General features: G+C 45.8%; 1 protein-coding gene across 1 annotated transcript; it reads left to right on the forward strand.

Annotated features, from left to right (window-relative positions):
• The first annotated feature begins 205 nt into the window (after positions 1-205).
• On the forward strand, positions 206-26,696 carry LMTK3 (lemur tyrosine kinase 3). Its single transcript, XM_030194961.1, has 15 exons — positions 206-296; positions 3,139-3,272; positions 4,414-4,564; positions 7,735-7,811; positions 8,089-8,207; positions 9,390-9,477; positions 13,177-13,325; positions 13,825-13,909; positions 14,518-14,639; positions 15,547-15,696; positions 15,834-19,114; positions 20,477-20,829; positions 21,044-21,155; positions 26,300-26,554; positions 26,680-26,696. Exons 1-15 carry the CDS (start codon positions 206-208, stop codon positions 26,694-26,696), a joined length of 5,184 nt encoding a protein of 1,727 aa, XP_030050821.1.

A 26,696-nucleotide genomic window follows, 5' to 3' on the forward strand; every position in this document is an offset into this window, starting at 1 on the left:
CTACCTCCCCCTTTCCTGTCCTAGTTCCTGATGGCTGGTGTTTGATTCTTAACCTCGGCTTGGCCTGGCTTGCTGCCTGTCTGTTCTTGTGTGTATTTATTTAAATTTTTTATTTTTAATTTTCAACCCTTCCCACCGCTGCTGCTGCTACCTGTGTTCCAGTAGGGACTGATCCCTCCCTGAACCCGAAGGCTGGCTTCCTAAAATGCTGAGACCGGGGTCCCTCCTCTCTCTGCTGCTGGTTCACATGTCGTACTTCAGTCCCGAGAAGGCCTTGGCTGCACCTGCAGAGAACGGTGAGTCCCAGCTGCAAAGGCATTAAATCATGGCATCCTGCCTCTTGCTCTTGTTTCCCCTCTCTCTTTTCTATCCATCTGTCTTTGTCACTTCTGTTTTGTTTTTCCTTTTACTTTCTTGTAACTTTCTTTCTCCTCCCCTTATGCATACTCCCTCTTTCTTTTTAACCCTCCCTCGCTTCCCTCTTTGCCTGCTCCCATCCACCAAATCCATCTCTCCCATCATCCCTTCCTTGACCTGAACTGAATATCTGCACGGAAGCCGGGGTAACAGCAGAAAAGTTTGTCAGGACTCTTCTTGGGTCCTTCTTCCAAATGACCACCCCCATCCCTTGCATTGTGCGTCTTGCCGTTCATCCACTGAAAACCAGTTTAAGGAAGAGGTCGTTGGTTCTTGGGAGGGGAGACACGTCTTTTGCGCAGCATAGGGTTGCAACCTCATGCCAGGTTGGTGCAATTTCTGCATTTGCATGCACGGAATAGTCTGGTTTTCTTTAAGGAAGGGGGGAGGAATTGATAGGAATACGTGAATTGTGTCACGCCACATGCGATGAGTACAAAACCAAGGTGCTACCTTCTCCTGGCTGAACCACATGGTTTGATGGTAGAGAGAGAGGTGTAGGGGATCCCCCATGTAGCCATGATTTTTATATCCCATTCCCCTGGAGTGGGGGGAGTCCTTTAGCCTTGAAATGTAGTGTAGGACACAACACACAGTGTTGGCGTGCACACACAGACAAATTGGATGCATAATTCCACATGGGTGGAGGTGGACAGGGATGTATTACGCGGGCTGTCGGTCCAGCTAAATCCAGGAAAACATACACTAAATTAGAACTTTCTCGCTGCCCTCCCTCTTTACGAGTAGCGTGACTGGAGAAGGCGTCCCCGGATCTGCATAAGTACATAAGTATTTCCATACTGGGACAGACCAAAGGTCCATCAAACCCAGCATCCTGTTTCCAACAGTGGCCAATCCAGGTCACAAATACCCGGCAAGATCCCAAAAAAGTTCAATATATTTTATACTACTTATCCCAGAAATAATGGATTTTCCCCAAGTCCATTTAATAATGGTCTATGGACTTTTCCTTTAGGAAGCCGTCCAGACCTTTTTTATGTTTCAACGGTTTTTATTGGTGATGTATTAAACACACAAAAATAAAACAATATTTATTTATTTAAAGCATTTATACCCCGCTCTTTCCCACTCGATAGCAGGTTCAGTGCGGCTTACAAGTTATGGTACAAAGTATCACAGAGATAACCCAGTTATAGAGAGTGGAACAATAGGAAGAGACGTAGGGGAGAGGATTGGAGTATGGGTAGTGCTAGTGGTGTGGATTAGGTTCGAGAATTAAGTTGGGTTGTTTGGGTAGGCTTATTTGAAGAGGTAAGTTTTCAGCAGCTTTCGGAAGGGTAGATGTTCATTGGTTGTTCGGATGTGTCGAGGTATTGCGTTCCAGAGTTTGCTGCCTATAACCTCTACACATTGCAAACCCAATTTGTTCAAATATGTGCCAGCTAATACTTATATCATCCACATTTACACATTTTCTTTCCCACCCTGACCCGTCCCCTATCCCACCCCTCCCTCTACTGCTAATCACCAGAGTTTAGTAATTACCCTGTCTGCGCAAACCTTTTTTAAACTCCGCTAAGCTAACCGCCTTTACCACATTCTCTGGCAATGAATTCCAGAGTTTAATTACACGTTCAGTGAAGAAAAAATGTCTCCAATTCATTTTAAATTTACTACATTGTAGCTTCATTGCATGCCCCCTAGTCCTAGTATTTTTGGGAAGCGTAAACAGATGCTTTATGTCTGAAAAAATATTTTTTAAATTTCCAGCACGTTTAGCTCATTACCGCCCAAATTCTTTACCGCTAGGTATATGGCTGGCGGTAAGGTCTGCGACCCAAAAATGGATGCGCAGCAATTTTGATTTTGCCGCACATCCATTTTTGAGGAAACAAAAAAAGAGGCCCTTTTTTACAGTGCGCTGAAAAATGATTCTTCGCACGCCGAAAACCCACGCCTACACTACCGCGGGCCATTTTTCAGCGCACCTTTGTAAAAGGACCCCTTCAGTAGCAGAAATCAGAACTTCGTCCCTGCATGCAGTGAGGTAAGCCCAGGACTGGATCAACCCTGTCGGGTGAATCTGGAGCCAGTTGGCAAAAGGAGTGACTAGTTGCCTCCAGTTTTTGCAGGATGGGGCTGATCCACTCCTGGTTTTTTTGGGCTTGTAGTCCCCGTATTGGTTTCTTTATTTTTTTTCTCAAATTTTTTAGGGGAAATGGAGAATTACTACAGCAAAACTAGGATCATGCGATCAACCTGTTGTACAAAAAACAAACTCTGGAATTTGTTGCCAGAGAATGTGGTAAAGGCGGTTAGCTTAGCGGAGTTTAAAAAAGGTTTGGACGGCTTCCTAAAGGGAAAGTCCACAGACTATTATTATGGACTTGGGGAAAATCCACTATTTCTGGGGATAAACAGTATAAAATGTATTGTACTTTTTTGGGATCTTGCCAGGTATTTGTGACTTGGATTGGCCACTGTTGGAAACAGGATGCTGGGCTTGATGGACCTTTGGTCTTTCCCAGTATGGCAATACTTATGTACTTATGGTGACCTCATAGTATAATAAAAACCAGTCTTAAACCAGTTCCTTCTCTGAGTGAGGTGAACGCCAGACCGCGCAAAGCTCCATATTCACGCGCAGACAACACAAATGCTGAGAAACTCCGAAGGAGCGAACGTAGGAGATGCGTTGCGTCCAGCATCTGGTGGAAGCGTTAATACTGACTGCTATTTTTCTCCCTCTCCCCTTGCCAGATGGCACCTCCCAGGGGCGACTTCCTCTGGCACCTCCCTACGCTGTGGTCTTAATTTCCTGCTCGGGGCTCCTGGCCTTCGTTTTCCTCCTCCTTACCTGTCTGTGCTGCAAGCGAGGAGATGTCGGGTTCAAGGTGAGTGACGTAGGGGGGAGGAGGGGGAAGATGGAGAAAAGTGCAGGGAGATACCCCTCCATCCAGACAAGTATGACTGGACTGTGTTGGTCTGTTTGGATGGGAACTATATGCGTAGAGAACAGATCAGACGTAAAGCCACCAGGAGGGTTACAGGGAAATGACCGAATGACCCTACTGAAGGAAGGAAAGCTTTTTACCCACTCTCGTTTTTTTTTTGTGCGTTGTGGGATTTGTAGTCCTATGACATTTGAAATTAGTACTGCAGATACCAGAATGCATCAGGATAGGGGTTTATTTTATTTATTTATTTATTAGGATTTATTTACCGCCTTTTTGAAGGAATTCACTCAAGGCGTTATACAGTAAGAATAGATCAAACATGAGCAATAGACAATTACAGCAGTAAAAATATTCAATTAACAATACAAAGTGTGACATAGTTGCTACTTACAATGACAACACAATACATAATAGAACATTTTAAATGATAGTGAAGTGTAAAGCAAAGATGGAACATATAGATAGGTAAGAGAGTAAGAAGAATTAGAAAGTAAGGTGACTGATTTGAAGAAAGTTGCACTTGAGGTCAGAAGATGGTTAAATATTATCTCAGCTAGGGTAGGAGTGGATAAACATGTCCCGCTGCAGTATGTTGTCAAGAATTGAGACTCAGACCCAGCAGAAAATAAAATCTCCCTCCTTGGATGTCTCTGAAATGTGCAACAAAGAATTCCCTTTGGTTCAGATAGGAGGCTTAATGCTGGAGGTTGACCCAGTTAGTTGGTTCATGTGGCCAATGGATGTAGCCTATTCAATCACGTGCAAAAATCTGCAAAACTCATTGGCTTTTAGCCTAGTGCACTCATCCATAGATAGATATTGATGTCTTGATGCACTAGATCCAAAGAAAACGCAATTTGGCAAGATAAGACTATCCGGGGAAAGAGTGAAAGGTGTCTTTGGGTAGGGCAAATCCATCAAAAATCCCACGGAGAGGGAAACCATCATGACCTCTGGCTACCCCAAATTCTCTGTCCTTGTAGGGATCCTTCGCAATGAGGTGAAAAACTGGTGGCTCCTTGCAAAATTTTATTTGGTTACCTCACATCCTTAATCATTTTCACTCTCTCTTTTCCAGGAATTTGAAAATGCAGATGGGGATGATTACTCAGGGGAGTACACCCCACCCGCCGAGGAATCATCCTCTTCCCAGTCTGTCCCAGATGTCTACATTCTCCCCCTGTCCGAGGTGTCGCTTCCAGTCGCCAACCCGCAGCTCCCGAAGACAGGTACACCCAAGAGGTCCCCCTTTCCTCGTAGCCCCATCCTGCATGTGTCATGCCTGCTCACCTGCTAGATTCTCGGAGGTCGTGCCTGGTCTAATGACCCTCTCCATGACTTTGTTTTGAAACTCTAGAGTCGTACTGGGGTTAATTCCTTTTAGGTTGTTTGAAATGACACACTGAGTACTGCGCACTCACCCCCAGATACTATAAAGTTTGCTCAAAGCTGAATTTTGAGCGCGATCCTGAGATGCATGGGGAACTTAATAGGTTAACGAGCCATTAACAGTGAATAATTGGATGCTATCAATCAATTATTGATGTTATTTGGCACCAGTTGAGATTCGTATGTGCATCTGGCTGCGTGCTCAAAAGAGGGTGTGGCCATGATAGGGGGGTGGGTGGGTCATGAAAAGTGACATGCAGTGTTACAGAATTCTGGGGATATGCCCAACGTGGGTCGTGGGAATCAGAGTTACATGCTGTTTACAATTAAATCAATAAAGTAAGATCAAGCACAACCATTCAAAGACTGTAACATTACAATGTTCATTAATTTTTTTTTGTTACATTTATACCCTGTGCTTTCCCACTCATGGCAGGCTCAATGTGGCTTACATATACAGGTACTTATTTGTACCTGGGGCAATGGAGGGTTAAGTGACTTGCCTAGAGTTACAAGGAGCTGCCCGTGCCTGAAGTGGGAATTGAACTCAGTTTCCCAGGACCAGAGTCCACCACCCTAACCACTAGGCCACTCCTTCACCCTTTCCTTCCCCCCCTCCCCCACATAATTACTGAACAAATACACTGGACACCGGTAGGGATTGACTTCAAAAGCTTAACAAATAACTACATGCACTGGATGATAACATCTGCCAGAGAGGCTCCCACATTTCTTGAAAGTGGTGTCCTCTTGGAGAGTCCAAGGATTTTATTCCACTACCATCCAAACACATTTGTATTAAAAGCTGTATACGCCACCATTGGTGTGAGGGGCCAGAGGCCTGCAGCCCGGGATATGAAGCCAGCTGCCGAAGTTCTGTGAGGTGAAATGTGCAAGTATAATGCAGATTTGTACATAAGTTCTCTATGCATCTACGTGTTATTTGTAAAGAGCAATACTTATGTACTTATGGAGTAAGTGTTTGTGTCTAAATCTCTTCCTATATTAAGTTCAGAGAACTTACCCTGGATTCTGCCCTGTCGTTTATTAACAACAAATTTCTGCTATCACTAAAACTATATTTGTTTTAAAATACAATTGGTTGCGAGACTTAAAGGCTTAATTTCTGCAGAAAATGTTCGGTCTGTTATGCAGAGTTATGTTTTGACTCATTTAGACTACTGCAATGCTCTCTTTTGTGAACTCCCAGGAAAGTGTTTGAGAGCATTGCAAGTAGCTAAAAATTCTGCTGCTCGGTTAACTGGAGGAATGAGTAGGGTTGATCCTGTGATTCCTCAACTTATGAATTTTCATTGGTTGACCATTGTTTGGCGCATTAAGTTCAAAATATTGACGTTGGTTTTTAAAGCGCTACCTAATGATGCTCCATTAACCGTTGCCCAAAAGCCTGAAAGTTTATCGACCGTCATAAGGGTCCTTTTAGATGTTTTTTCTGTTCGTCGCGAGATCGTGTTTCTATATTTTGTTGTAGTGGAACCAACAATAAGGAATGTACTTCCTTTGGAAATGAATCAAATTGCCTCACTATTAATGTTTAAAAAACAGTTGAAGGCGTGTTTTGGGAAGCATTTTGCTGATGAATTAAGCTCATGTTCTGCTGAATTTTAATTTTTGATTTTATGAGTTGCTGTATGATTTATGTTTTAATTTTATTGTCCGTACATTTTAGTTTTGAGTTATGTGTTAACTTTTATGAGTGTAAGTTGTAACCCGCTTCAATGTATTGGATAAGCAGGATATAAATTTGATAAATAAATAATAAGTAAATATTCTCTAACCTTACCTTGCAAATGTTGGGCAGCCCCTGGCCCCCATGTCCACACCTCCCTCGTCCACACCTCTTTGCAGTTAAGCACTCTAAAATTTGCACCCTAAGTTATAGAGTACTGTGCAGATACGCATATAGGCAAATTAATGCCAATTGGCAGCTAATTTCTCAATTACGTCACACACGTAACTGTACTAACCTTAGCACTGATTTTTCTCCACCCCTTTTTTCAATGCCATGTGTAGAATCTCCCCTCCCCCATGTGTAACGTTGGGTGCGCTAGATTACAGATTGAGAGGGTCTCCGTGTCTTACGTGCAGCCGGGATCGGGGGAAGGAGGGAGAGAAAGGGACTTTTCTCAGGGCCGCACACGCAGTCAGTGGTGTTAGGATTTGAACTTGAATCCCAGGACTGACCAGGAGCAGATGTCCAGTGCAGGTTAGAAGCATGAACGCAGATAAAAGCCAAATGACCCATCCAGTCTGCCCATCCTCCGTAACCCTTAACTCCTCCTTTTCCTAAGGGATCCCACATGCCTTTCCCATACTTTCTTAAATTATGACACAGTCCTCGTCTCCACAACCTTCACCGGGAGGCCATTCCATGCATCCACCACCCTTTCCGTGAAAGAGCATTTTCTTAGATTCCTCCTAAGCCTGTTTCCTTTTAACGTCATCCTATGCCCTCTTGTTCCAGAGGTTTCCTTCATTTGAAAAAGGCTCTTCTCCTGTACATTAATGCCCCTGAGATATTTAAACGTCTCTATCATATCTCCTCTCTGCCGCCTCTCTTCCAGTGTATACATGTTGAGGTTCATAAGCCTGTCCTTATATGTTTTATGACAGAGACAGACCACTTACCAGAATTTTAAGCATGCATGGGGTGAAAGAAAGGGGGATTTCAGGAGAGGGAAGAGTACAGCTGACTTAAGACCTCTTAATAGCACAGTAGGCAGATTTCGTGTGCTAAGCCATCCCTGGTGCAACGGGTGATACCATGTGAGAATTGGCTTCTACCCATTCCAGGATGCCCGGGTGCTCTGCTCTCCAAGCTGTACCTGATGGGTAGGTGTCTGGCACATCCTGACCCTCACCCCTGGCCAGGTCCAGAGAATGAGAAGGGGGGACAGTATGGTAACGAGTCCCTTTCAGCACACCCTGGCGGGAGCAGGGGACATGATGTGCATGCCAGCTGAACCTGACTCAGTTGTGTCTGTTTCAGATTTGGTGAAGCAGCCTGGCTTCAGCCGTCAGGATCTGAGCTATCTGCAGGAAATTGGCACCGGCTGGTTTGGGAAGGTGTGTAAAGTTTCTTCTGTCTCCCTCTCTGCACCGGTCTGTCCCAGTCTTATTAACGTTTCTCAAGTTTTTCTCTGCCATGAACCCTCTAGTCGATTCCACATCTCTTTTACATGCCCATCTGTCCTTTGAAACTACCTCTTTCCATCTCTCTCCATCCATCTTCTACCTTTCTCCCTCCCTGTTGCTCTTCCGACCTTCCTCTCACCTTCTCACGGGTGGACCTTGAACGTTCCCTGTCCCACCCCGCTCCCACCCTTCTCTCTTTCTCTTACAGGTCATCCTGGGGGAGGTCTTCTCAGATTTCACCCCAGCCCAGGTGGTGGTGAAGGAACTGCGGGTTAACGCCAGCCCCCTGGAGCAGCGCAAGTTTCTCTCTGAGGCTCAGCCCTATAGGTAAGATGTCCAAAAAAAGCCTCTGCCCAGCTGGGGGTTTATTTATCTACTGCTTTTTTGGAAAAAATTAATCCAAGATAGGCAATAGATAATTACAGCAGTAAAAATATTCAAATAACAGGACACATTATGACATTGTTTTTTACTTACAATGTCAATAAAACATTTTAATAGATAGCAAAGGGTATCAGCGACAGTGGAACGTATAGACCAGGGGTGGACAACCATGGTTGTTGAGGGCTGCAACTCAGAATTGGGCTTCGGATGACGCTAAAATTCAATCCTAGCAAAACGAAGATACTTTGGTTTAGGAATCCGGTGGCGGTTGTACCTTCTTCACTCACCTTACCCAATGGCAAAGTTTTATCTATCGAATCCGACGCCAAGGTCTTGGGTGTTATTCTAGATTCCTCACTAATGTATGGCTGTCAAGTAAAACGCTTTTTAGATTAAAGCAACTAAGGTTAATAAGATCATTTTTTGATCAGAAAACGTTTGCCCTTGTGGTTCAGTTGTTAATTCTTCCACACTTCGATCGCTGCAACGTTCTTTTTTGGGGGTTGTCTTCCAGAAATTTGAGAAAGTTGCAAGTTATCCAAAATGCTGCCGTTAGGCTAATTTTCAAATTGAGTAAATTCAGTAGTGTATCAGGTTCTATTGCCAAACTTCCTTGGCGTCCAGTTAATGAGCGAATTATTGTTAAAGTGGCCTGTTTGTTTATCAGACGCTTTAAGGCACTGCTTCTGAATTACTGGTCCATATAGTCCTTGTCCCTTTAAATAGCTATTCGTCTTGGTTACGAGATAAATTGATTCTTTGGCCTTCCCTCGCTTAAAAATATTTGTTTCTATAGTGTGGCTTTGTGGTCTGTTTCTTTCAAACTCCTTTCCTCTTTATTTAAGTCTGGAACAAAATTAACTGGAAATTTTGAAAAAAAAAGGTTAGAACTTGGCTTTTCAAAGAAGCATAATTTTCCATTCCGAATGCCGTCTCCCCATTATGCATTTTGTTGAATTCTTTGTTTGTATTTTTGATTGTATGTTGCATTTTGAACTTTTATGTTCCCCAGTTTGGGGAAATAGCAGTTTATATGAATTCTATTGATACTGATATTTAATATACCTGAGATCCTGTCATTAATCATTCCTCCCCCCCCCCCTTTCTGCCTTTTCTTCTCTCAAGAAGTCTTCAGCATCCGAACATTCTTCAGTGTCTGGGGCTCTGCACCGAGACCGTCCCATTTCTGCTTATTATGGAGTTCTGTCAGCTGGTAAGTGCTCTGCGGAGGTGGCCTATGGGGTAGCCAGTGCCCTGTGGAGAAAGGGGGGGGATATGGTGTTGTCACTTGTGTGTAATGGATACACAGCCCTGGGCAGGTCAAGGGCTTGAGGGGCCCTTTTACCAAGTTCTGTGTAATTCAACTCTGGAATTTGTTGCCAGAAAATGTGGTAAAGGTGGTTAGCTTAGCAGGAGGTTCGGACAGCTTCCTAAAGGAAAAGTCCATAGATCATTATTAAATTGACTTGGGGAAAATCCACTGCTATTTCTGGGATAAGCAGCATAAAATGTATCGCACTTTTGTGGGATTTTGCCAGGTATTTGTGATCTGAATTGGCCACAGGATGCTGGGCTTGATGGACCTTTGCTCTGTCCCAGTATGCCAACACTTATGTACTTATAACATAGTAGATGATGGTAGATAAAGACCTGTATGGCCCATCTAGTCTGCTCAACAAGATAAACTCATAGTATAAGGTGAGATGTGATACTACATATGTACACTTGATCTTGATTTGTCCTTGCCATTTTCATGCTACTCAATAAAAACCTCCACCTCTGTAACACATCCTCCATAGTACCCAGGAATTGGCATGTGCACAGCCAAAAAAAAGATATAGTGGAATTAGAAAAGGTGCAGAGAAGGGCAACGAAAATGATAAAGGGGATGGGACGACTTCCCTATGAGGAAAGGCTAAAGCGGCTAGGGCTCTTCAGCTTGGAGAAAAGGCGGCTGAGGGGAGATATGATAGAGATCTATAAAATAATTTGTGGAGTGGAACGGGTAGCTGTAAAGCATCTGTTTACGCTTTCCAAAAATACTAGGACTAGGGGGCATGCGATGAAGCTACAATGTAGTAAATTTAAAATGAATCGGAGAAAAGTTTTCTTCACTCAACGTGTAATTCAACTCTGGAATTCGTTGCCAGAGAATGTGGTAAAGGCGGTTAGCTTAGCAGAGTTTAAAAAAGTTTTGGACGGCTTCCTAAAGAAAAAGTCCATAGACCATTATTAAGTTGACTTGGGGAAAATCCACTATTTCTGGGATAAGCAGTATAAAATGTTTTGTACTTCTTTGGGATCTTGCCAGGTATTTGTGACCTGGATTGGCCACTGTTGGAAACAGGATGCTGGGCTTGATGGACCTTTGGTCTGTCCCAGTGTGGCAATACTTACGTACTTATGTAACTCGTGCCTAGTGTAGAAAAACTGACTTAACACAGAGTGTACTGAAACGTCCGTCCTTATTTTTATCATCTGTGCGCCTTAAGCATGCAGTATTTTTTTTTTTGTATTTTTGGAGGGGGCATGTCAGGGGGGGGGGCAGAAAATGGGTGTGTCAGGGGCGGAGAATGGGCATGGGTATGCTAATCAGCTAGTGTGCTAACATTACCACCGTGCTAACTGGTCAGCACTTCCATAACACAGGAGCCTGTAGCGCCTCCTGTGTTATTTTTTTTTTTTTTTAAATGACCGCAAGCTAATGCTTAACATCAGCGCACAGCCAGAAAAAGAAAACCTTTCCGATGGCCGCACTGGAAACAGACTTAGGGCACGGGAAAGGCTTGCGTAAGTAGGCCTCTGAGTTGCAACATTCTTGTTCCTTCTTTTGCCCTCCCCCAGGGGGGGCATCGCTGGGGCAGGGGGGGAGATTAAGGGGATACTTCTATAAATTGGTACCTCAATATAGATGCAATAGTTGTGCGTGGTGAGCGTTAATTTTATAATGGCATCTGGGCACGCATAAGCCACTATACAACGCTGGTGTAAAGCTAGAGAATGACAAGGGGACAAAGTTTGTCTCCATCTCCACCCCGTCCCCGTGGGTTCTGTCTCCATCCCCATTCCATCCCCTCAGGTTCTGTCTCCGTCCCCACCCCTTCCCCGCAGACCCTGTCTCCATCCCCGCTCCTTCCCCGCAGGCCCTGTCTCCATCCCCGCCCCTTCCCCGCAGGCCCTGTTTCCATCCCCGCCCCCTCCCCGCAGGCCCTGTCTCCATCCCGTCCCCATGGGCTCTGTCCTCATCTGCAGAAGCCTCGAACACATGATTTTATATTTAAATCTTTTTATTAAAATATAAAAAGGACCAATAAGCTGTGCAACTGTTGTGTATAAATTACAAATAGAGAACAATAATAACAATGAGTAGCTATAATAACCCTCCTTCCCACCACCACCCTCTACCCTTCCAACCCCAACAATAGGTGATTTCTACTACACCAAGGAATCCTAATTCACACTGTTAAAATGTCCAGGGGTATAAAATACAACCCGTTCTATATGCCCTAGAGGGGAAAAATATGCCCTATAAAGCACTGTTATGTTTTTGTAATCTGTGGATAAATAAGAAATCATCAACAATCTCAGATCTAGCTCTCCTGTCCAGTGGCGTAGCAGAGGGGGCTGCCACCCGGGGCGGGGCGGTTCGCCGTTGCACCCCCCCCCCCCCCAGGTGCAGCACGATGACGCCCTCCTCCCCCCTCCCCGACCAGCTCCCGCACCCTACCTTTAAAAAGAATATCGGGAGGCGAGACGCAGTGCCTCGCGCCTGCCCTGCACGTAAAAGAAATGTGGACCGTCGGATCTTCTCTTCCCTCGCTCTGTCTGTCCCGCCCTTGCGGAAATAGGAAGTTGCATCAGCGGAGGGCGTGACAGAGCGACGGAAGAGAAGATCCGACGGTCCACATTTCTTTTAGGTGCAGGGCAGGCACGAGGCGATGCGCCTCGCCTCCCGATATTCTTTTTAAAGGTAGGGTGCGGGAGCTGGTCGGGGGCGGGGTGTCGATTCGCCGAGGGGGGGGAGCTGGCAGGGAGCACCCCCCCCTGAGCTGACACCCGGGGCGGACTGCCCCTCCCGCCCCCCCCTTGCTACGCCACTGCTCCTGTCTTCCACAGTCCTTCCTGGAATAGAAGTTGTCCTCTTAAAAGATGTGCTGGTAGCAGGATGTACAGGATCTCCCATGCAAATTTTGCTAGTTGTGGCCAGTATGTTTGCTTGTTTTTCCAAAAAATCAAAATATCTTTGTAGGCATGTCTTAAACATAAATAACAGTCCAGTTCATTAACAGGCTTCAAAGTAGAAAATGACACGGGGACAAAGTTTGTCCCCGTCCCTGTGGGCTCTGTCCCCATCCCCGTGAGCTCTGTCCCCGTCCCCATCCCCGTGGTTACAGCGGTTCCCCGTCCCCGTGTCATTCTCTATGTAAAGCCTCTTTGGCACACTGACCTCTAGGTGCGACCGTTTACACCATGCAACTCATACAATTAATAGTATTTTGTACGTTAAGCGTGTTGCCTGGTGACACGCCTGTTCTTCACCCAGGCAGATGCTCACGTTGACGTCATACGCTGTAGAACGCATGTCTGTTGATATAGAATAGTGCAGAGTACATTTACGCATCTTTGGGTGTGTCTGCACGCGCCCAGTTATACAGCTTCTGTGCAAGTGACTCGCCCGAAATCACACAGCGAGGGTGTGGGGTGCAGTAGGAAAGAGGTCTCTAGACTTCACACAACCTGTGTAACCCCACTGAAGACAGATTTCTTTTCTAGCTGGAATAATGATATTTATCTACCTTATTCAGCCCCCACTGCTGGTTTCTCTTCATCATCACGTAATCTTACTCCAAGCCACTAGGGGGGGGGGGGCTTCGTTCACTTGTCTCCATTGTGTCTCCATTGTGTCTTGCAGGGGGATCTAAAGCGATACCTGAGGGCGCAGCGCAAGGCGGATAGCATGACCCCGGACCTGCTGACCCGCGACCTCACCACCTTACAGAGGATGGCATATGAGATCACGTTCGGCCTCTTACACCTGCATAACAACGACTACATACACAGGTTGAGCGGCTGGTAGCCCCATTAGGAGGAGGGGAGGGATATGGAGGGAGGGCAGAGCTCACTCTCCCTCCCTCCCTCCCTCCCTCCCTCCTTCCACAGGATGACAGAAATGCTAAGACCTGAACTTACTTCCCCTGCGGGGTGGAGGGGGAGGTAACAACTGAACTGCTAGAGTCACTGTGGCTTGTCCCTAGGCCACTGCAGTCAGCGTCTCCTTCCTGGGGGCTTTCAGTGCCCCACTGGTGCCCCCTGGGCCTGGTGATGAAGCTCTACAGTCTGAAGCCTCAGTACCAGAAGATGGCAGACTGGTCCACCAGTGATGCTCCATTCATTTGTGTTCATGCCCCGATACCTTCATAGAAGCATCAAAAATGGATTTTTAGTTCCCATCCTCTGGGTATATCCCATGCCTTGTTGAATTCCATCACCATGTTTCGCTTTGCATTGTTCTGTTGTTCATGCTATTCTGGTCTCTGTCTCTCCTCGCCTCTTCCTGCAGCGATCTAGCCCTGAGAAACTGCCTCCTGACCTCCGATCTGACTGTTCGCATAGGCGACTATGGGATCTCCCATAACAATTACAAGGTGAGGCTGTAGGATGGACCGAGGATGGCTCTGGGGCACAGGAAACAGAGAGAGGGGGTGATAATGAGAGGTTACTCTTGATTGCCGTTATGTTTTCCTCTGTTCTCCCCTCGTAATTTGGACTATTCATTGCTTGTTTCACTTTACTTAAAGTATTGCTCAATAAAGTTATATTTAAAAAAAAAACAAAGGAAGCAGGGGAAGGGGGACATCTGCGTCAGGGTTGCTATGTTCATGCTACGCATGGATAATGTCAGCTACATATTCCATGTCGTTAAAACCCGAAACTGAGCAGAACCCCCCCCCCCCCTAAAAAAAAAAATTCATGTTTTTCGTTTGCCGATGGTAACACGCCCTCTTTTAAAAGAACACACGCTCGTTCTCCGACAGATCACCATTGTGAGTGTGTGAACACTGCATATGCACATCTGTCTGTCAAAAGACTGTGCACTTGAGAACTTTGCTCCCAAGATGAAAAAAAATAGCCCACGAAAACGATCGAAATGAACATTCCCAGAAATGACACAAAACAAAACATTTCTGGCTGCCCATCACTAGTTCATGCTGTGATTCCCTCCTGGGCCTGATCTCCGGTGTCTGTCTTTCAGGAGGATTATTACATCACACCCGATCGTCTCTGGATCCCTCTGCGCTGGGTGGCTCCGGAGCTGGTGGACGAGGTCCATGGGAACCTGGTGGTGGTAGATCAAAGCAAGGAAAGTAACATCTGGTGAGGCCTTGGGATCATCTCTTCTTTTTAGGCAAACAATGAGGGGGTTGGGGACTGGCACTGTAGAATTAAACCTGAAAGCTAGAATGAGATTTTTTTTTGTTTCAGAGTTTGAGTAGCAGCTGCCACGTGGCTGATCACAGGGGGCCCTGGTTGATCTGCCACTTTCCAGCACTTTCCACTATCCCATGATGAATCTCTCATAGACAATATGGATGGTGCCATCCTAGTTCAGGCAGTCTTGAATGAGATGGCTTCCCCTTTCAGCTAGCACTGGAAATGTAGTTTCCCTCCTTTGCATCCCTAGAGGCGACCAAAAAATGTTTGGTTTTTTTTTTTTTTTCAGTTTTGGCTGAAACCAAATCTACAGCCGAAATTTACAGTTCAACCAAAACCAGACACTACAGTCCACCACACTCTGCTCCTGGACCTCTTCTCACCACCTGTAGGCCCCCCTGTCCCATTGCGGCCCTACTATGCCACTAGATCACAAGGCTTGTAAGGTAGACCCAGGAGGATCTACGGGTGGATTTGGGGGAGATACCTCTGTTTAGGGGGGAGGGGAGGCTGTTCCTGTTTGGGGGGTAAGGAGCAGTAAGGAGACAGAGCAAAAAGTTTTGGTTTCAGTTGAAAATGCATCCATATTTTTGTCCGAAATCAAAACAAGGCTGAATACCAACTTTGGGCTGGTTTTGGTGCCGAAACCTTGTATGTTTTCATTAGCATTTCTCTTCGCAGCCTTATGTTGAACGAAAACAAATACAGATATATAAGATTAGATAGGCTGTGTAGATCAATTCAAAAGACCTGATAGTTGTACTAATTAACTACTGCTCCAAAGACACGAGCTGCCCTTTCTGACCTCATTGGTGTTTTTTTTTTTTTTTTTTGTTAATTTATGATGCAGGTCACTTGGGGTAACTATCTGGGAGCTGTTTGAGTTTGGGAGCCAGCCGTACAGGCACCTGTCGGACGAGGAGGTCCTTACCTTCGTCATCAAGGAACAGCAGATGAAACTGGCTAAACCGCGTCTCAAGCTGCCCCACTCTGATTACTGGTGCGTCAGAGGAGGCGGGTGGTGCTGTCTGTCCAGTTTCTGTCTTCTGGCTCTTTGTGTCAGCCGTGTGTCTATAGCATGACAGGACTGGTCTCCTTATTGGTAACCCTGCTCTTTCTGCCTCTCTCTTTCTATAGGTATGAAGTGATGCAGTCTTGCTGGTTGCCCTTGGAGCAGAGGCCTACAGCAGAGGAGCTCCACTTGCAGCTGACCTATCTGCTCAGCGAGACCTCTGATCAGGCGGAGGAGAGCTTTGAGTGGCGCTGGAACACACTGAAGCCTACCCGGGTGCCGGCAGGCTCACTGCGCCACACCGATGAGATCTCAGCTTTCCCACTGCTGGACAGCTTCGCCGGTGGGGACGGATTCCACTCTGATGTGGATGACATCTTGACAGTCACCGAGAGTAGCCGGGGACTGAATTTCGAGTATATGTGGGAAAAGGCACGCCAGGGCCGCTGGAAAGTGGCCAACCAGTCCCTGGAATATTCCACCAGCAACGGTGGCTTGACAGTCCCTGCTAACCCTTTTTACGACACTGGTCACCATCACTGCCACCAGAACTTGGAGACCCCAAGCGTAGTTCCTGTTATCAGTGCCCGAAGCCCTTCCGTGAGCAGTGAATACTATATTCGACTAGAAGAACACACTGACAGGGGCACAAGCGTGGACTGTACTGTATGTGCACCCAGCCCAGTCTTCGAGCACCAGTATGACATAAAGGAGCCACTGCGGGGCTGCCATCGGCGCTTGTCTCTGGGTGGCTCTAACTCACCATTGGAGCCACTGTTTCCTTCAAACTGGGACACCCTTGAAAGTGACAGGGAGAGTCCAGAGACTCACCTGATCCTGCAGGACGCACCACCCCTGAAGCCTGTATGGAATCCAAGTGGCACCAATCCATTTATCACCATTGCCCGGGACCTTCCTCGTTACGCCAATCCCTTCCGAACACCAGCAGAGCGAGACTTGCCCAGGCAGGTTCAAGAGACATCTCTGATGGGAGATGTGTTCTCAGGAGGTTCTCTCTTGAATGTGTATCAAGATATTGAAGATCAACAGAGGAGCTGGGACTCTGATACCTTGGAAGAAAGAGGTGCTGGGGAGACCCTTGCGGGAGATCCATCCTCTCTAGTGGAGTTTTTGGATGATCGGGCTTCCCCATGGGACTGTGAGCCTTCACTGATGGAGGACCGGAGTACTGAGAGCAGTAGCAGCAGTGGTGGAAGCACTGGAACCGACCGCAGTGGCCACCGTAACTTCTTGTCCTGCCCGTTGTGCAATAGAGGTGGTCTCCAGAGGTGTACATGTGCCATGCTGCGTGGAGATGTGGTGATGGACTGGACACACCATGCTGCCATGCGCCAAGAGAGTTACAGGTTGGATGACAACTCATCACTGAGGGTTGAGCAGGGCTCACTTTCTGAGTGCTCTGTTCAAATCCGGTCATTTGGTGAGGGGGATACCATCCCGGCAACGTTTGGTAATGGTTTTGGGTCCCTGGGGCACCAGGAGTTCTATGACCCATTAATGGGTGCAGCAGTGAAGAGCTATGACATCCAACACTACTCAAAGAGAAGCCAACCAGTAGCCCTCGAAATGCTGAACCAGAACATAGGGCAACATCCACCTTCACCCTTTGTTGGCATTTCCAAGCCCATATCCAACTGCAGTGCCATTATTCCTATTGAAATTCCTCCACTTTCCACTCTGGCGGAGGCTCTGGAGGAGGAAACTATAGAGATCCTGCCAGACGTTCTGGGGGGGTCTCCTATGGTCCATGGTACTCTGCGGCCAATGGAGAGCTCATATCAAAGACAGAGGGGAACCTTGGATTCTGTGGACTCTTTGGATATACCTTCCAATGCTAGCTCTTCTGATGTGTGGAGCCCAGCCTCGCACTACTCTTCACCAGGCCAAAAGTTTGGGGACAGTGGCTATGAGACAGAGAATACCTTTTCCCCAGAGTTCATCTTCAAGGACATCGATGAGACAGAGGCGAGGTTGGCCAAGCTGCCTTTGACACCTATCTCAGAGTCAACGAGTGACCTGACGCTGACAGAAGACCTGTCAGAGGCACAGACCACGCCAGCTGATGAGGGATACCTTCGACCCCTGGTGCCAGGAACCCCACATCGGGACTCTGCTTATTTTTCTGATGGTGATAATGAGACTGACAAACACTGGTCAGAATCCAGCCAAGAGACAAGACAAGAGAATGATGAAAGCCCATGCCGAGAAGAGGAAAAACAACTGGAAGCGACATTGGTAGTGGTACATCCAGAGCAAATTGAAGACTGTCATCATAAGAGTGAGGATACAGCTGAAGAGCATGTGGGAGATAGCGAAGAAGGTCCATCCAGTAACAAGGAAAAAGATGAACTAGTTACAAGAGCGGAAGTCAACCAAGAGAACCAGACCACCAGGGAGAGCAGAGAGCTTACGGAAGAGCATACGGAAGATACTGAGGAAATTGCATCCAAAGACAAAAGTGAATTAATTACAAGAGTGGTCATCAATCAGGAGAACCAAACCGCTGGGGAGAGCAGAGAGCTTATGGAAGAGCATACGGGATATACTGAGGATGTTACATCCAGGAACAAAGACAAAGATGAGCTAATTACAAGAGTGGACGTCAACCAAGAGTCCCAATCTACTAGGGAGAGCAGAGAGCCTGTTGATATAGATGGGGCTTGGAGCCAAGAAGATGAGATACCAGGAGAGGACAGCATGACCCTTGAGGAGGTCAGTACAAGAGGGCAAGATGGGATTAATAATGAGTCCCAGTCCAGTGTGTGTGCTGTAGCTGCCATCTTTGATCAGAACCCCTCCTTTGAAAAAGCAGCATCACAACAAACCGAAGGGGGCTTTTTGGTGCAAGTCTGCAAAGAGGAGCTTGTAGTCTCTCTGAGGGAGAACATCACCAGGAACCTCCTCACTAGCAGAGACCCTTTGGGAGCTGGTGGTTCCCCCAACTGCATAAAGGACCAAGCCGTGTTGATGTTTTGGCCTCCAGCACCATCAGAGACCCCAGCATCTGGGGGACCCTCGCAGAAAGATGCAAGTATCACAGACACAGTTGAAACCTCAAACATGGCAGGTCTGAGGCATACCAACGATTCCAGTAATGATTGTATGGATGCCCCACCATGCCATGAGTCTGAGGGATCCAGTGAGAGCATGGAGGAAGCAGGAGGAGAGAGACAACTGATAGAGGAGGAGAGACAGGAGGTACTGAGTGACCGGGGGGCATGCAGTGAGAGCCACATGAGAGACTGCTCTGAGCCAATTGGGAACAGCAGCCTGAGGGGGCAGGAAGCTGGAGCCCCCTTTCCTGTGGCAGAAAGATTACAGGAACAGCCAAAACTTTTTCTGGACTTCAGTGCATCAGGGAATCAAGGGAGTGAGAACATCAAAGGTAAAAAAAAAAGTATATATATATAAGTCTGCTTTGTGCCATTGCAATTATCGGTCATGGTAACATAATACCCTCACCTACCCCACTGACAGTTGTTAAAATTCTCTCCCTTATTGTCGTCACCAGACCAGTCCAGAACATTGTGGACTGGTGGTCATAACCCATAGCTTCTGGACTGGGCTGTTGGGACTTGAGGAAACAAAATTAGCAGTTAAGACCTAATTTCTCCTTTAAACATTTGAGGCAGCCAAAATTCAACTCTCCTCACGCACAGATGCATGTTTTGGCTAGCCTTACCCTCAGTATCGTTTAATAGGTTGAAAGATGAGTAGCTGTCTTGTTACACCCCTCCCCCTGTATTGATTTCCTTCAGAAAATCAAACCCACAAATGTACAGAGGACAGAGATACAACTGTGCCTCGATCAGTCTGAGCTGTGAAGATAGGGAGCCGTCTCATAACCCTAAACGTACAGGATGCTGAAATATCCCCTTGAGGGTGACTGTGTAGTTTTTAACAAGGGAGGAAATGAAAGCTGTGTGCGTACATGGATTTTCTGTCATATCCATCCCTTGTGCTATTAACAACTACCTGAATCTCATTAGGTTCTGGTCGCTTTCGATAGTGTCCCGCGTAGACCTTCCCTTCTCACCAGTTCAGCCCGATCAATGCACAGCAGGGGACGTTATGTTTCATTTAATAATTTGATATACCGCTATTCATTTAAAATATCACCGCAGGCAACAATAAAATAGATGTTTAAAAGGAGCAACGTTGGAGAACTAATGGAGAGAGAAAGATTAGGTGTACCAGTAAGACAACTGCATATAATCCTAGTTTAGCTCAATTTTGTAAGTGAAGCCCCTACTGAAAAGCCAGGGAGAAGAGCCACCTCTTGATCTGGCTTTTAACTAGAGGGTGGGAGCGTTCCATTCACAGAGATCCTCCTCCCATCAGGAGAGGCGGAAAAACCTTATTTATTTATTTATTTATTTTATCTTTTAATAAAATGTTATATACCCTCTTCTTGGCAGTGCCATTCAGGATGGTTTACAATATAGTACAATTCTCAAATTAACTAATACGGTAAAAAAATATAAAGCATAAAACCTACATAAAAATACAATTAAAAAATTTAAATAATTGACTTTCAGCTGTCCCTTCCTTTAAAGGACAGATAAGGGATCAACCCCTCACTTTCTTGATTTTGGTGGGTGAAGCTCGGCCTCCTTCTTTCCCTCACTGTTCAACGTGGCCGGGTTGAGTGTTTTCTGCCGTGTCTCCTTTTGATCGTATGGTTAACTAGCCTGTAGGCTGGACCCTTGGAAATAATAATGCAGTTGTGTCTTCTTGCTTTCCATAGCAAAAGCAGCCAGGCTTTCTCTATCCCTCCCTCCACTGGCCCTGCAGACATTTCCAAGCCCAGTTGGGCGTAAGGTCTTCTGGGATGACATGGAAGAGGAGGCCAGTAAGCGGCAACAGCGGGATTTCCATTTCTCTCAGGAGGAGGAAGATGATGGGCCAGGACTCCGAGAACCAGGCGAGGAAGAGTCAGGTGGGGTCCCTATTGTGGTGATGACAGAGGCAGATGATGGGCGACACCTTCGCAGCCTGCTGAAGTCACCACGCTCCGCCGACGAGGTGGGTGACGAACTGGACCGGAAGAGGAAGATGGTGTCTTTCTTTGACGACGTTACAGTCTACCTATTTGACCAGGTGAGACAGCCAGTGCTGCGCTCTCCCTCGCTCAAACACACAACCTCCCCCATCCCTGTGCAGATGCATGATTACTGCATGGAGAGAAGTTCGTAGCAGAAGAATGAAGTTGGCAGAGTCTGTTTCTTAGGGTGTGGTAGGCATCTGCAGGTCCTAAGGCAAGGAGCGGAACCAGATTCAGCTTGGTTTCTCACTCAGTGTTTCTTATTGCCAGGAGACGCCAACCAATGAACTGGGCACCCAAAGTGCCACAGAGAATGAGCAGATGGGTCCTGGGACCTCGGCGGATCTAGGAATTCAGGTCTTCCCCTCATCTGATGGCTTCAGTGAGTGTTTTTCCTCTTTCCCCCCCCCCCCCCCTCTCTCCACCTACCACCTCTCTTTCTCACTGTTCATTGAGGCCATGACTCCTGGATCCAGGAAGGGTGTGTATGTTGTGAGACCAGTCGAGTTCTCTCTCCTCATACTCGCTGAATATTTGCTCTCCACAACCTACTAGGGGTGGGCGGTCGTTTCAAAGGACTATTGTTCGCCGGTAAGGATGAGAACTATTTGCACATAACTCATGCTCTTTTTCGATAGTTTATGCATGCTTAATGGTTTACGCATATGGGCCGTATTGAGAGAGAGCATGCATGAAGGGGGAAATTCTTTATAGATCGCTAAAAGTTAGGCATACAAAAACCAGGTACTGAACATTAGGCGTGACCAATTATGCTTAAATCATGGTGCCTTAATGCAGCAGTTGGGCATGTAAATGCAACTGATCTATAAAGTTCTATAAAGTGTGTGCAAGAATAGTTGTAACCCCCCCTGACACGCCCCCTTTGCATTAGCGCGCGAGTGCAGGCAGGAAGGGGGTGTGCAGAGCAGGTGTCGGTCCTCTGCCCCCTCTAACATGACTTCCTGTCCTGGGGCAGGGGACCCGGTAGAGCCGACAGCCGCACACCCCCTTGCTGGGAGGAAAGGTCAGGTGACCCGCCTCCGGGTGGCGAACAAGCTAGGTACGCCTCTGGCCGTTTATACAGTTTGAGGGTATGGGCACATACTGCCTGACATTCAGCGCTATTTAACCGGTCAGAAATGGCTTCCCTATGCTTTCTCTTTTAAAGTGCTAATCCTTAAAGCATCCACCCCTGGTTTGTCAGTTCCACTAAAGCATGTGTAGAGAGGTGTGGTAGCCGTGTTAGTCCTCTTTTAAAGATAATCAATAAAAATAAAACAAAATAAAACATGGAAAAGAAAATAAGATGATACCTTTTTTATTGGACATAACTTAATACATTTCTTGATTAGCTTTCAAAGGTTGCCCTTCTTCGTCAGATCGGAAATAAGCAAATGTTGGTTGATGTTTCACTTATATATACTGTCATCTAAGCATTTCAGTGACAGTCTTACAGGATGGGGGTGGATAGATGAGAGACAGGAAGAGGGACAGGTGAGATATGCATGGAGACAGGAGGGTGTCAAAGCAGTACAATTTTCCAAGCAGTACATTTTGTACAATGTACTGCTTTGAAAATCGTACTGCTTTGTCACCCTCCTGTCTCCATACATATCTCACCTGTCCCTCTTCCTGTCTCTCACCTATTCACCCCCATCCTGTTAGACTGTCACTGGAATGCTTTGATGTTTCACTTATATATACTTAATCAGTCTCTGACTAATAATACTGTATACTATTTCTCATACATAATCATTATTATTTTAGTAGACCTCAGAGGTATTGTTGATGTTAAGCTTTCACTTTGATGTTATTAAACATCTAGAAATCAAACTTATATGCCTCTCGTCATTGGTCAGATATCAATAACTTCTTTTAAAAAAACTTTTTTTAACTTTTGAAGTGGAAAAGAAAAATCCGTTGTACTTAGCTTTGTATCAACTAAAGCTTCAAGTCTTTAAGACTTCTGCCACTCGTCAACTAGGGCTACACACCCAAGTCTTTATGACTTCTGCCAGTCATCGTCTGGGGCTCCACACCGACATGTGTTTCGCCAACTAGGCTTTATCAAGGCTGAATGTCCCTAGAGAAAAACACTTATAATGTTTATCTTGATAATGTAAATTTTATAAATACATCTTAGCCATTCAACAACAGGTCTATTACCTTAATCTCTCATATCTGAGTAGGTTTCCTTAATCGCCAGCCTCCAATATGGCCGCGGCGTTTTTTTTACTATTTAAAGACTATCAGATGATTCGGCCAACCAATCACAGTTACTTTCAATGATGACACTATCACAGTAATGTTTGCCATTCGATTTCCCTATTCAATCCATAAGGTTCGATGGATTTTAATTTGAATATCCAATTCTGTTCTTTATAATTTAAAATGGATTCAATGTTGCCTCCTAATTCATTAGGGATAACTACGTCAATAATTCTCCATCGCAAATCCATATATGTATGTTGTTTTTCCAACCAATGGTGGACGATAGGAGCTTCAGCTGATTGTGTGTTAATCTTTGATTTATGCTTATTCAATCTGATTCGTATAGGTCTACTACTTCTCCCAACGTATATTTTATCACATGGGCACTGAATGATATATACTGAGTTTCTCGTGTTGCAGTCAGTGTGTAGCCCTAGTTGACGAGTGGCAGAAGTCTTAAAGACTTGAAGCTTTAGTTGATACAAAGCTAAGTACAACGGATTTTTCTTTTCCACTTCAAAAGTTAAAAAAAAAATTTTTTTAAAAAGTTATTGATATCTGACCAATGACGAGAGGCATATAAGTTTGATTTCTAGATGTTTAATAACATCAAAGTGAAAGCTTAACATCAACAATACCTCTGAGGTCTACTAAAATAATAATGATTATGTATGAGAAATCATATTCAGTATTATTAGTCAGAGACTGATTGGGGAATCGTTAGAGTGCTGTATATATAAATATTGAGAGTGGGCAATTTTTTTTGACATCTACCAACATTTGCTTATTTCTGATCTGACGAAGAAGGGCAACCTTCGAAAGCTAACTAAAGCATGTAAAATTGTTTAATTTGATGATTTTGCTTGCTCTTCACTTGATTGTTTTACATTGGAAAAATAAATGTCTCATTCATGAATGGTGGAATTTGCTCTGTTCATATAGGCATTACGAGGAAATAGCTGCCATAAAATTTGGTCATATTTTGTCCTTCCGTAAAACATGGTCATTGCTAGACAACTATGTTAAGTGATATTTGCGTGTAACTTTATTAGGTAAAATCAACTCCTTTTAATCATATGCACATACTGTTCTGCTTTATTCTCTGTTAACCTACTGCTACTTTTTTTTTTTTTGCTTTTTGTTTTTGATTTGTTGCTTTTATTTCAGTCTTTGAAAACGTTTGATGATTAATTGGCTACACCATATGGAGCTTGTTCATTTCTTGTTCATTCTGCTCTCTCCTGGTTCTCTTCTTATCTCTCACAGCGTACTTGGTGGTTCCTCCTCTTCCTCTATCCCGCTGTCAGTGGGTGTACCTCAAGGATCTGTTCTAGGACCTCTCCTTTTCTCCATCTATACTTTCTCCCTTGGTGCTTTGATCTCATCACATGGCTTTCAGTATCACCTTTATGCTGATGACTCCCAGATCTACCTCTCCACACCAGTAATCTTGGCAGAAATCCAGTCCAAGGTATCTGCCTGCCTCTCTGACATTGCTACCTGGATGTTTCACCGCCACCTGAAACTCAATATGTCCAAAACTGAACTCCTTATCTTCCCTCCTAAACCAACCTCTCCCCTTTCCCCCATTCTCTATTTCTGTTGACAACACGCTCATTCTTCCTGTCTCGTCTGCTTGCAACCTTGGGGTCTTCTTTGACTCCTCCCTCTCCTTCTCTGCCCATATTCAACAGATTGCTAAAACCTGTCGTTTCTTCCTTTATAACATCGCCAGAATTCGCCCTTTCCTTTCTGAACACGCTATCAGAAACCCCATCCACACCCTCATCACCTCTCGCTTAGACTACTGCAACTTGCTTCTCTCAGGTCTTCCACAGCCATCTCTCTCCTCTTCAATCTGTTCAAAACTCTGCCGCACGACTAATATTTCGCCAAAGTCGTTATGCCCATATCAGCCCTCTCCTGAAGTCGTTATGCCCATATCAGCCCTCTCCTGAAATCACTTCACTGGCTCCCTATCCGTTTCTGTGAACAATTCAAACTTCTCTTGTTGACCTATAAGTGCATTCACTCTGTAGCCCCTCACTACCTCTCCACCCTCATCTCTCCCTACACTCCTTCCCTAGAACTCCGTTCACTAGGCAAATCTCTCCTAATTGCACCCTTCTCCTCCATCGCTAACTCCAGACTCCGCTCCTTCTATCTCACGCACCTTATGCCTGGAATAGGCTTCCTGAGCCATTATGTCTAGCTCCATCCCCGGCTGCCTTCAAATCCGGGCTAAAGGCCTACCTGTTTGATGCTGCTTTCGACTCCTGACTTGTAACTTTTATCTTATCCTTATGTGTCCTTCTGTCTGTCCTTCCCTTATCCTTTTTGGTCCTGTCTGTTTGTCCTGATTTAGATTGTAAGCTCTTTTGAGCAGGGACTGTCTTCTTCATGTTCAATTGTAAAGCGCTGCGTACGACTGGTAGCGCTATAGAAGTGATTTATAGTAGTAGTAGTAGTTCTTACACATATGTGTATTATTTATTTATTTATTTTATATCATTTATACCCCACATTTTCCCACCACTGGCAGGCTCAATGTGGCTTACAACATTTAGGAAACAAAGAGTAAAGTACAATAAAGTGAAAGGGATATGGATGGCGTAAAGTTACAGGGGTAAGATAAAGTAATTATTATTATTATTGTATTATTCTAAACACTTATAAACAAAAAATGTTTTTTAAAAAGGGTTCTGGCTGGTTAAATAGCGCTTAACCGGCTGTCCGCGAATATTAAGTGCATCACTGGTTAAGTTTGGCGGCCAAATTGGTTTGCAGAAATAAAAGGCCCGTCCTTGGTCGGTTTCAACTTAACTGGCCAGGAATAAACTGGATATTCTGCGCCGGTCTCCAGAAATGGCCCTGCGTTGAATATCCAGGCTGAGCACCGACCGCCGGAGGCATCCCAGCTAACCTTCCACAGTCTGAATGTCAACCCCGTACTGCACACTGTTAACGACATTCATACAGAAACGAAACAACTACAGTTTTCCAGGTCCCAATCCCTATAGCCTACTGCCCCCAAGGAAGAAATAATTCCCCAGCCCCTCTTGCCCCGTGCATGGGGCGGTTGTTAGCAGTGAATGCCCAACCTGAGAAGTCAGAACCAGCAGGAACCTAAATGGGACTTTCACAGCCGTGCCCAGGATGGGTACTGGGGGCATCTCCATTAAAATCCTTCTTTTTGGAGCTCACCCTTGGGACATTTTACCGGTAGCTAACAGCCGTCGCAGTCATGGTGTCCATGGCGAGTGAGAATAGCGAAGTGTTTCATGTTCTCTTTATTATCCCTCTTCTGTGTCCCAGGTGGGAGCTTTGAGTGGGAGGATGACTTTCCGCTGATGGCCCAGAACGCCTCGTTCCTACCAGCGATGACCGAAACAGCCCTGAGCAAACCCCGGCTCACCTCCCCGGGGCCTCCCTCCACGCCACCTCCGCTGCTCCTGGGCAAAGGGACAGAGCCCGGCTTGATGGATCCCCTGCGGTTCTCTCGGTTTACAGTCTCCCCTGCGGCGGACCCCCATCTCCCCAGCTCCCAGGCTGGCATGATGCCCCCTGCAGGTAGGTGGGGGATGCGGTTGATAGAGCACTCTGGCCATCCGCCTCAACTTTTATCTTGCTGTTTTCTTTCTGCTCCCTCAGTAACGCACTTTTCCTCTCCTCTCTTCCCTGCTTCTTTCTTTTAGGCACTGTTGAAAAATGA

The sequence above is a fragment of the Microcaecilia unicolor genome, chromosome 3 (genome assembly GCF_901765095.1).
Source record: "Microcaecilia unicolor chromosome 3, aMicUni1.1, whole genome shotgun sequence".
Classification (NCBI taxonomy): domain Eukaryota; kingdom Metazoa; phylum Chordata; class Amphibia; order Gymnophiona; family Siphonopidae; genus Microcaecilia; species Microcaecilia unicolor.